Genomic DNA, 11,514 nt, shown 5'->3' on the forward strand with positions numbered 1-11,514 from the left:
CGTGTCTATCTATTAGGCATAGGAATACTTAGGAACGGATTTCTAAAATAAATCACTTGGAGCTCATTTCCCAGTGTTTTTACACTTTTATGTCCAACAATAAAAAAAAGTTTCAACCATGGTTTCAACCATGTGTCCAGAAGCACTAATCCCCCAACAACCACATATCCACCCAGTGGTAACACTTCTCAGAGTACAACTGCCTGCAACAGCATTACATTTTAATCACTTACAGTGAGCGACTTACAGTTAGTGCATTAATTTTAAGATAGCTAGGTGGGATCACCACACATCACAAGCATAGTAAGTACACTTTAACCTTTAATAAAGTAGCTATCAGCAAAGTCAGCGCTAGTAAGGAGGGGGGGGGGGGGTGTCAAGTGCAAGTGTTGGTTCAGAATAATGTATCTTAGATTGATTTAGCCTCTGCTGTCCTAGCTTCAGGGGAAAGCTAGTTCCACTATTGGGGTGCCAGGACAGAGAAGAGCTTGGACTGGGCTGAGTGTTAGCTGCCCTCCCTCCAGCCTCTCCCCAGACCGAGGTTACCCCAGCTGCGGATGCCTGTACCATGGGCACCAATGAACCCTGACGAAGGCCACTGGAAGTCATGATGAGGGTGCTGCTATACCACTCCCAGAGCAATCAGACCTGACCCTGGTAACTCCTGCTGGGACTGACCTGGAAGGGAATCCCGAAGAAAATAATGAAAATAGTGATGAATAAATAGTATGTTGTGATGACCGTGAGCCCATTGAAGCCAGACGTGACCCATCATCTAAGGATTTGTCCACAGCAGATACTACCCAGTCTGACCAAACTACTGAAGACCCTGGCAAGAGGTACACTGATGGTTTACTCGCACTGCATTTATGGCTTTAATGTGTTTGCAGGCAATCAAAACTGATCCTCTATCAGTCCAAGTTATGCAGGTAATGGTGGTGATAAAATACCAGTGGTGAAATAAAATGAAAATGAAGGTGGTAAATTCCTAATGTTAGTGAAGGTTATACTTTATTGCTCATTATGCATTGTTTTCCATGTTTCAACTGCTCCTGATATGGGTGGCTTCATCCCTGCACCCTGCAATGGTCTGACTTGGTTAAATCCTGAGCCCTTGGGAAATCTTTGGTTTCAGGGATTAAAAATGCAAAAAAGTAAGTGATGTGGTCAACATTTATACACATTTTACATGGTCACAATTCTATTTATTTCACTACAGTGGTCAGGGCTTCATCAAAATGTGATCATTCAAAGATTGTCTTATGAGTTGTTGACCTCAAGTGGTGAATGTATGGAAATACACTTTCGAATCAGTCAGACATAACCCAACAGGACAGGGTACAGTAGTACTGAACTCTGCAGGCCAGGTGCCCAGTGAAGCTGTTCTTCCACTGCACACTGCTAGTATGGAGTGGAGCTGATCTCATTATCACCATCTACCTGGCACCATGTTTGATTCAGGTATATATGGTTGATTTGCTTATGTTTTATTTTGCATCTATATATGCCTACGGAGCTGTGAGGGGAACGGCACCGCAGTACCTCCAGGCTCTGATCAGGCCCTACACCCAAACAAGGGCACTGCGTTCATCCACCTCTGGCCTGCTCGCCTCCCTACCACTGAGGAAGTACAGTTCCCGCTCAGCCCAGTCAAAACTGTTCGCTGCTCTGGCCCCCCAATGGTGGAACAAACTCCCTCACGACGCAAGGACAGCGGAGTCAATCACCACCTTCCGGAGACACCTGAAACCCCACCTCTTCAAGGAATACCTAGGATAGGATAAAGCAATCCTTCTCACCCCCCCCCCCCCCTTAAATGATTTAGATGCACTATTGTAAAGTGGCTGTTCCACTGATGTCAGAAGGTGAATTCACCAATTTGTAAGTCGCTCTGGATAAGAGCGTCTGCTAAATGACTTAAATGTAATGTAAATGTATATAGTTATTGTCAGGCATGGCTGTCAAAAATGGTTCTGGTTGAGTTGGCCTATTGTTATATTTGCAAATTACAAAAATTGTGCAATAACTACAACCAGTTGAATGCATTCACGTTCACGACGCCAGGTGGCAACAGTCATTTTGAATAGAAAGTCATTTGAATTAGTGACGTCTTACCTGCGCCGGAAGTGTCATTCTTCAATGCTGACGCGTTACCTTTATCGAGAGCTCGTCACAGTTGAACGTCAAGCCTGTGTTATAACGGTCCATCTAAATTGCTCGAATACTGTACAAGTCGATGTCAAAAAAGTACCTACTACGCGTACGTGAAAGGAGCAGCAGCAGCAGCACAGGGTTGAGGAACTAATGGCGGTAGGATAATCTTTGATCTGCGTATGTTTCAGGTTGGGCAGACAGCATAGGATAACGAGTCTACTATGCTTTATAACACCATAGCAACCAACTCACCCTCGGTTACCTATTGACTAATTAATTTAATAGAATGATAAACTGTGTATCAAAGCCAATTAATTAGCTTGAGCCAACGTTCGTTAACAAACCCTACACAGCCTGTCTCCATATTGATGCTAGTAAGCTATCTTACTTCCGAGGTCCATGCAATGTTGACTACACTAACAGCCTGCCTTTCTAATGCACGCAGCCCAAAGGTAAGGTCGGCACTAAAGGCAAGAAGCAAATCTACGAGGAGAATGGGGCGACACTCAAGTTCTACACCAGAGTAATCTTGGGAGCCAACGTAAGACACCATCTTCCTTGTCAATGTTACCTTTTGAATGGAAATTGTGACTAGTACAGCACCTGACACTTGTTTCTCTCCCAGGCGATATACACTGTGTTAAACCTCTTGGTCTTCTATAGCTCTTCAACGTTTTGGACATGGGTGAGCGAGTTCATTCTGTGTATGTTATTGACATTAATGGCTCCTCTACTGTTGAGCAGTAAAACTGGGACGATTGCGGATTACTAAATGTATTCGTTCCTCATCCCTTCCTGGTTTCTGATCCCACTGTCTCATTCCCCCTGTCTCTCTTCCTTCCTCCATCTCCCACCCCTGTAGTTTGCCCTGGTGTTTGCAATATCAGTGTATGTGGGCAGTTACCGCTCCATGACTGCCATGGCCAAAGCAGTGATTGGTGAGGATGGGAGTCTGCTGGACGGAGGAATAGATCTGAACATGGAGCAGGGGATGGCAGAGTGAGTGCTCACACTGCAGGAGTGTCTGTTTCCGTGAACATGAGTGTGCAAACATACAGTGCGTGTGTGACAGAGAATTGCTGAGTATTACAGCCTGTTCAACATGCATGTAACACTGGTACCCTTATCTCCATTCAAGGGTACGTCTCTCAAAGAGGTGATGGCAATGTGGTGTATTATGATGGATTCTTTGTCATTATAGGCATCTGAAGGATGTTATCCTGCTAACTGCCATATTACAAGTGCTCAGCACCATCTCCTCCTGGTTCTGGTATCTTTGGCTGCTGGTGAGCGTTTACCCCATACTTGCTGTACTCTCTCTTTGGTTGTTTATTTTCCCTTTCTTATGGACCTCGTTGATCTCTTAATCAATCTGTGTGCGTCAGGCCCCGGCCCGTGCAATGTTCCTGCTGTGGGTGAACTTCCTAGGCCCCTGGTTTTCGGCCGAGACCCCTGGTGCCGCCCCAGAGGAGGTGAATGAGAAGAAGCAGAGACGACAGGAGCGCAGACAGATGAAGAGGTTCTAGCTTGGCCGACTGCCGTGGTATTTCTATACACAGAATTAGTCTAAATACAGACAGCCAGGAACTCTACGGTTAAGTTATTCAGGAGGAACTTTTGACGTGTGCCCAAAGACATCCAGGTATGGATAAAGAACTGAACCGGACCCTGTGGGTTATCTGGTTTTCCTCTTTCGCCTCATCCTTCCCGTTCTTCCTCTCCCCTCTAGCCCTATCCCTTTTTCTTTACATCTGGAGAGGAAATCGTCCTTGTTGGGCTGATGACATCATCACCACCAATACATGCTGTCATATACCTTGGCCTGTCATTTGTTTACATTCAATTGTTCATAATCTAGGTCTATGTATCGCATCAATTTCATCTGAACTAGTGAAAAGGATGTGGTGATCTTACCCTATGGCAGACATTTTTATTTTAGACACTGCTCATCAGACACACTCATGCCCAATTCCAAATCGACAACTAGCAACAACCACCTAGGTGTTAATCTATTACCTTGCTTTTACAGCTATTTATTTCAGATCTACATGACGTGCGTAGGGTTCGGTGCTAGGTGTTGATTTGGAATTGGGAAGGTTGAAATTAAATCCGGTTGTGCATTGTCCGCAGTGCATCGCTTAAAGTCAATGTTCTCGCGGAAACTCTATTCACTGTTACTGCTGCATATGTCGGCTCAGCCGGAAAGGACTTTTACACTGAACAAAACTATCAACACAACATGTAAAGTGTTGGTTTCATGAGCTGAAATAAGAGCCCAGATATTTTCCATATGCACAAAAAGCTTATTTCTCTCAAATGTTGTGAACAAATTGGTTGACATCCCCTGTTAGTGAACATTTCTCCTTTGCCAATATAATCCATCCAGCTGACAGGTGTGCCATAGCAGAAGCTGGTTAAACAGCAGGATCATTACCCGGTGCACCTTGGGCTGAGGACAACGAAATAGGCGACTTTAAAATGTGTAGTTTTGTCAAACCGATATCTCATGTTGAGGGAGTATGCAATTGGCATGCTGACTGCAGAAAGGTCCACCAGAACTGCTGCTAGAGAATTTAATGTTCATTTCTACCAGAAGACGCCTCCAACGTCATTTTAGAGAATTTGTCAGTCTGTCCAACCGGACTCACAACCGCAGTGAACGTGTATGGCTTCGTGTTTGATGATGTCAACATTGTGAACAGAGTGCTCCAGAGTGGCGGTGGGGTTATGGTATGGGCAAGCATAAGCTACGGACAACGTACACAATTGGATTTTATCGATGGCGATTTGAACGCTTAGAGATACCGTGACGAGATCTTGAGGCCCATTCTTGCCATTCATCCACTGCCATCACCTCATGTTTCAGCACTTTACACAATTTCTGGAAGCTGAAAATTGCCCAGTTCTTCCATGGCCTGCATACTCAGATATGTCACTCATTCAGCATGTTTGGGATGCTCTGGATCGATATGTACGATGCCGTGTTCCAGTTTCTGCCAATATCCAGAAACTTTGCACAGCCATTGCATTCCACAGGCCCCAATAAACAGCCTGATCAACTTTATGCGAAGGAGATGTCGCGCTGCGCTGTGGTCACACCAGATACTGGACTGGTTTTCTGATCCACTCCACTGCCTTTTAAATGTTTTTTTTTTTAAAGGTATCTGTGCCCAACCGATGCATGTCTGTATTCCCAGTCATGTGAAATCCAAAGATTAGGGCCTAATGAATTTATTTCAGTTGACGGATTTCCTTATATGAATTGTAAACTCAGTAAAATCGTTACATGTTGCATTTATATTTTTGTTCAGTTATTAATGGGGCATTGTCCAAATCCGCGATTGGATTGTATCTCGGCCCTGATCATCGTTGTCGCTCCCATCCTTCGCAATGCTGAACCAATGATTTGATTACAACCAATAACAATTGTGTATATGCATTAACATTTCAAGTGCATTTCTTCACGGCATAAATAAGCAAGAGGAAATATACAGTGCCTTCAGGAAGTATTCAGACCCCTTGGACTTTTTCCATGTTTTTGTTGATACCGCCTGAATTAAAACATTTATTAAATTGAGATTTTGTCACACGTGATACCGCATAATGTCAAAGTGGGACAAATGAATTAAAAATTAAAAGCTGAAATGTCTTGAGTTAATTATTCAACCCCCCTTTTATGGCAAGTCTAAATAATTTTATAAGTAAAGATATGTTCAATAACAAGTCACATAAGTTGCATAGACTCATTCATTCTCATTCTGTAGGCAATAATAGTGTTTAACATGATTTTTAGAATGACTACCTTGCATCTCTGTACCCCACACATACAATAATCTGTAAGGTCCCTCAGTCGAGCAGTGAATTTCAAACACAGATTCAACCACAAAGACCAGGGAGGTTTTTCAATGCCTCGTAAAGAAAGGCGGCTATTGGAAAATGGCCAAATGTTTACAACATTGTAGTTATTCCAGAATACTAACCAAATTGACAGTGAAAAGAACGAAGCCTGAACAGCATAAACATATTCCAAAACATGTTTGCAAAAAGGCACTAAAGTAATAATGCAAAAATGTGGCAGAGCAATTAACTTTTTGTCCTAAATAAATTTGATGTGTTCAGCTTGGAAATGGAATGTTGCTAAGCACAGGCAGAATCCTAGAGGCAACTGGTTTCCACTGCGTTCCACCAAACACTGGGAGGTGATTTCACCTTTCAGCGGGATAATAATCTAAAACACAAGGCCAAATATACACTGGAGTTGCTTACCAAGAAGACTGTGAATGTCCCTGAGTGGCCAAGTTAGTTTTGACTTAAATCTACGGCAGTATCTGGAAATGGTTGTTGAATGTATAGCAACTATCAACAACCAATTTACATTTACATTTAAGTCATTTGGCAGACGCTCTTATCCAGAGGACAGAGCTTGAGTAGTTTTTGAAGAATAATGGGCAAATGTTGCTCAATTCAGGTGTGTAAAGTTCTTAGACATCCCCAGAAATACTCACAGCTGTAATCGCTGCCAAAGGTGCTTCTACAAAGTATTGACCCAGGGGTATGAATACTTATGTAAATGAGATCTGTATTTCATGTTCAATACATTTGTAGAAATGTGTAAAAACATGTTTTCACTTTGTCAGTATGGGGTATTGTGTGTAGATGGATGGGGGGGAACAAATCTATTTAATCCATCTTGAATTCCTTCTAACACAACAAAATGTGGAATAAGTCGAGGGGTATGAATGCGTTATAAAGACGCTTTAGTAGTATACCTTTTTGTGATGTGTAGCCATCTTGGTGTGAAATCAGTATTTTGTTCTGTTTCTTTCTCCATATCTCCCAAACATAATGACCCAGGCTGTGTCATCACTCCCTTTTGCAGATGTGATAGAACTGTCGTCTCAGATCCGCAAAAGGGGAGTGATGGAGGGTAGATCGTAGAAAACAGCTTCCTGTAGCTAATGCATCCCCAGTGAGTGAGTTATTGCCTGAGCCATTGACAAGAATAGACAAGGTGCTAGGAATGGGGCTATGACCTATGACTGCTGTTCCGGCTTTACCAAAATCATATTTGAATATTACACAAATGAAATGGAAGTATATATTGATGCACTGGTTGTTAGTTGGCAGCAACTTGTGTAATCAATATGCCTATACATTGTAAGCATGTCAATGCAGGGGTAACGTGGTGGTTGAACTCTTCAGAAATGTCTGCCTTTTTTACGATCAGCCAACAACTATGTAAGCCTAGATATTGTTGCTACAAAGTCTTAATGTACATATGATTAAATTGATTTCAGTATAAAAACAACCTGTCTGAGGTCTCATTTTGTCTGTTTTTTCATAACGATTGAAGAAGTACATTTACTAGCTTTTGATCTGTTATTTCAATGTAGAGAGCAAACATCTGTGCCCAGAAGTCTACAGTATTGTTTGTGTTTTCAATAAATGTATATTAAAGTAACCTTTTTCACGATTTTAAAATCAGAAAAACGTAGTGTAAAACTTTAACGTTCAAGTAAAAAGAATTTGGGGGGACTTTTATTCTGAAAATTATTCGTATGGTCATGTGACCTTAAAGGCTGTTGCTACATCCATTTTAAAATTGAAGTAATGATATGTACACAACTTAGAAATGGTTCATGAGCTTAGTTCAACTGCCGTGCTACATTCAAACCCAAAATATAAGCTTGTTTTATGCCCATGTTTGTAAACACTATAGAGCCTCAAAACATGGTTAAAACTATAACGTTGATATCATGGATGGTCAGTCCTTGCATGCATAGCTCGTCTGTGAATTTGAGAGTGGTTATATTTCTCCAGCCCATCCTTCAGCTTTTTACCAAAACGGGTGGGTTGCCCTCTGTTATTGTTTCAATGGCAGATTGCCGCTTTAATGGAGCTTGCTTCACAATACTTCCAATTCAAAAAGAGATTGTAAACATTTTTGCACAATCCCTGTATTTCTATGGACGACCTCCTCTGTTCATAGTCTGAACATGAACTTCAGGGAAACACTTCGCGCCACTTCAGTGCCGAAGTTGCATTTCCGTAGCAGGTTAGGAGACTGAACAGGGTTAAGGTTTGTGAAAATGCTCTCCGAACCTGCCACGAAAATGTATTGGCCATAAGCTGCAGGTTTTTGAGCTACTTCTAAATTGCACCACGGCCGTCATGACATTTTTCTTTAAAAATATATATTTCACTGTGACCTGCCGCTGACTATCAGGTAGTGAAGTAGCCTGTTGCTGAGTCAACTGTGAGTGAGTGCATGAGTGGTGGGGAGGGCCGGAGGGGATAGTTGTATGTTGAGACTGAGTGCTGCAGCTGAGTCACATGAGTGAGAGGAGACAGTCATGACAACTTTGACCAGTTGTAGGTAGGCTATTTAGATTATTATGGAGACGTATTTCCAACCCTCTTTCCATAAAACATTAACGTGCTAGAACTGATGCGCATCAAGAAATAAGGTGACAATGCACAGGAAAACAACTAGGTGCTCTAGAGTGTGAATCTTCAGTTCTTGGGTCTGGAGTGGTGTGTGTGTGTGTGTGGAAATGTTAAATGGAAGTTATGGAACTCCCTCATGTGCTTCTGATATGGCCACAATGAAACTGATGTGGAGAGTGATACTTTCGCTGGGGATGCCCCACCCCCTAGTTTTATCATTGGAATAGGACACAAAACGAGGGAATGGTGGGCTTTATGGCCAAGCGGTCGACAACTAGCAGTCGGGTTGGCTGTTTGAAGTGTAGATAATGTGTCCTCCCCACTTCTAAAACTAAAAGTTGTGCCACTAGATATCTGTTGGCCATTAAGTAGCCTATCATTTTCTATGTAGGCTACTATATCCTACCATTTGATGCAATAAATATGTTGAAATGATATCACTGGAGTCTTTGCAAATACATTTTTTGCCACTTGTGTAGCCTACCTGGGGCTGGCAAATGGATTTAATAAATTGCCTATAACTTGCAGTTTGTTGTTGTAGCCTTGTTATTATGCAATTATTAATGGCTGTTTAGTTAATGAAATTGGACATTATCCATTGAATATTGTCACAGTTCTATCGCAATTGCATCAGATGTTAGAATGCATTATATAGAAGGTAACAGTCAGTCAGATTAGGCCACAGGTAAAAAAATGTAAAACCCATCTGTTGTTGACAAGCATAGGCCTATTCAGGTAATATCCATAATTAATATGACTTAAATTCAATTATTAGTGATTTAAATTACAACCCCATCCTCAGACTATTCCAGCAGGCTATTGGGCAACAGAAGCACTTCTTACCTTGAAATTGCCTCACTATTCATGTTAAATAAATTAGTCTGTCAATTTGAATTTAGCAAGCTGCTAAATCATTCATTTTACATCATGCCTAGGCTGCTATAGGCTACCTGCATATACAGTGGCAAGAAAAAGTATGTGAACCCTTTGGAATTACCTGAATTTCTGCATAAATTGGTCATACAATTTGATCTGAACTTCATCTAAGTCATAACAATAGACAAACATTTTCTTCTGTTGAAGCCTTTATGTTGTTGATTTACTTCTGCATTTTGGGTCTTTGTCCTGTTGTATCACCCAACTTCTGGGTGATTGTAACGGCTTTCTTCCTGGGAAGGAGAGGCGGACCAAAATGCAGCGTGGTTAGAGTTCATGTTAATTTAATAAGGTAACTCAAACATGAACAGGATACAAAACAATAAACGTGAAAACCGAAACAGTCCTAACTGGTGCATAAAACACAGACAGGAAACAACCACCCACAAATCACAACACAAAACAGGCTTCCTAAACATGGTTCCCAATCAGAGACAATGACTAACACCTGCCTGATTGAGAACCATATCAGGCCAAACATAGAAATAGACAAACCAGACACACAACATAGAATGCCCACCCAGCTCACGTCCTGACCAACACTAAAACAAGGAAAACACACAAGAACTATGGTCAGAACGTGATAGTGATGTCCTGTTGAGCTTCAATTGGCGGACAGATAGCCTTACATTCTCCTGCAAAATGTTTTGATAAACTTGTGAAATATGTCAATGATAGCAAGCTGTCCAGGCCCTGAGGCAGCTCCAAATGATGATGCTCCCTCCACAATACTTTACAGTTGGGGTGAGGTTTTGATGTTGGTGTACTGTGCCTTTTTTTCTCCACACATAGTACCTTCCAAACAACTCAACTTAATTTCATCTGTCCCCAGAATATTTAGCCAGTAGAGCTGTGGAACATCCAGGTGCTCTTTTGCAAACTTCAGACGTGCAGCAATGGTTTTTTTGGACAGCGGTGGCTTCTTATGTGGTGTCCTCACGTGAACACTATTCTTGTTAAGTGTTTTACATATCGTAGACTAGTCAGAGATGTTAGCATGTTCCAAAGATTTCTGTAAGTCTTTAGCTGACACTCCAGGATTCTTCTTAACCCCATTGAGCATTCTGCGCTGTGCTCTTGCAGTTATCTTTGGAGGACGGCCACTTCTAGGGAGAGTAGCAACAGTGCTGAACTTTCTCAATTTTTGACAATTTGTCTTACCATGGACTGATGAACATCAAGGCTTGTAGAGATACCCTTTCCAGCTTTATGCAAGTCAACAATTGTTAATCTTAGGTCTTCTGAGATCTCTTTTGTTTGAGGCATAGTTCACATCAAGTAATGCTTCTTGTGAATAGCAAACTAAAATGTTGTGAGTGTTTTTGATAGGACAGGACAGCTCTAACCAACATCTCTAATTTCGTCTCATTGATTGGACTCCAGGTTTTGCTGACTCCTGACTCCAATTAGCTTGTGGAGAAGTTATTAGCCTAAGGGTTCACATACTTTTTCCAACCTACACTGTGAATGTTTAAATGATGTATTCAATATAGACAAGAAAAATACAATAATTTGTGTGTTATTAGTTTAAGCACACTGTGTTTGTCTATTGTTGTGACTTAGATAAAGATCATGTAAAATGTTATGACCAATTTATACAGAAATTTGGGTAATTCCAAAGGGTTCACATACTTTTTCTTGCCACCAAACCATGGCAAAGTTTAATTACATCCATAAACCCAGATTTTAGTAGGCCCAGCCTATATGCCTATTGAAATTACAAGTCAATCTTGCAAATTGGCCATTTCTAATGGTTTGTAGTCTTAACATCAGGCATACAATAATGGCACAATTGCCAGAAAATAGCCTAACATTCTTTTGAAGGTTAGCCAAGTGTTTCTGGTACTGAGATTGAGATCCTTTGTCCAACTTTTTTGGCCGTCTCTGCTGCCAATGACTGGAACGAACTACAAAAATCTCTGAAACTGGAAACACTTATCTCCCTCACTAGCTTTAAGCACCAACTGTCAGAGCAGC

At 41.5% G+C, this 11,514-nt stretch overlaps 1 protein-coding gene across 2 annotated transcripts; it reads left to right on the plus strand.

The window, feature by feature from the left end:
* Nucleotides 1-2,134: 2,134 nt before the first annotated feature.
* LOC135505939 (transmembrane protein 208-like) lies at nucleotides 2,135-7,462 on the plus strand. Of its 2 annotated transcripts, XM_064925204.1 has the most exons (6): nucleotides 2,135-2,310; nucleotides 2,600-2,695; nucleotides 2,780-2,839; nucleotides 3,017-3,153; nucleotides 3,356-3,440; nucleotides 3,540-7,462. In XM_064925204.1, exons 1-6 carry the CDS (start codon nucleotides 2,305-2,307, stop codon nucleotides 3,678-3,680), a joined length of 525 nt encoding a protein of 174 aa, XP_064781276.1. In that variant the 5' UTR covers nucleotides 2,135-2,304; the 3' UTR covers nucleotides 3,681-7,462. The 2 variants fall into 2 exon arrangements, with proteins under 2 accessions (XP_064781276.1, XP_064781285.1); XM_064925213.1 differs by lacking the exon at nucleotides 2,135-2,310 and having other exon boundaries at nucleotides 2,611-2,695; nucleotides 2,818-2,839.
* The last annotated feature ends 4,052 nt before the right edge of the window (nucleotides 7,463-11,514 follow it).

This window comes from Oncorhynchus masou, chromosome 2 (assembly GCF_036934945.1).
Source record: "Oncorhynchus masou masou isolate Uvic2021 chromosome 2, UVic_Omas_1.1, whole genome shotgun sequence".
Taxonomy (NCBI): Eukaryota; Metazoa; Chordata; class Actinopteri; order Salmoniformes; family Salmonidae; genus Oncorhynchus; species Oncorhynchus masou.

Coding starts and splice junctions, on each gene's coding strand:
- LOC135505939 (XM_064925204.1), top strand. Junction 3,154..3,355: donor ATGGAGCAGGGGATGGCAGA/GTGAGTGCTCAC, acceptor TTGTCATTATAG/GCATCTGAAGGATGTTATCC. Junction 3,441..3,539: donor TCTGGTATCTTTGGCTGCTG/GTGAGCGTTTAC, acceptor TGTGTGCGTCAG/GCCCCGGCCCGTGCAATGTT.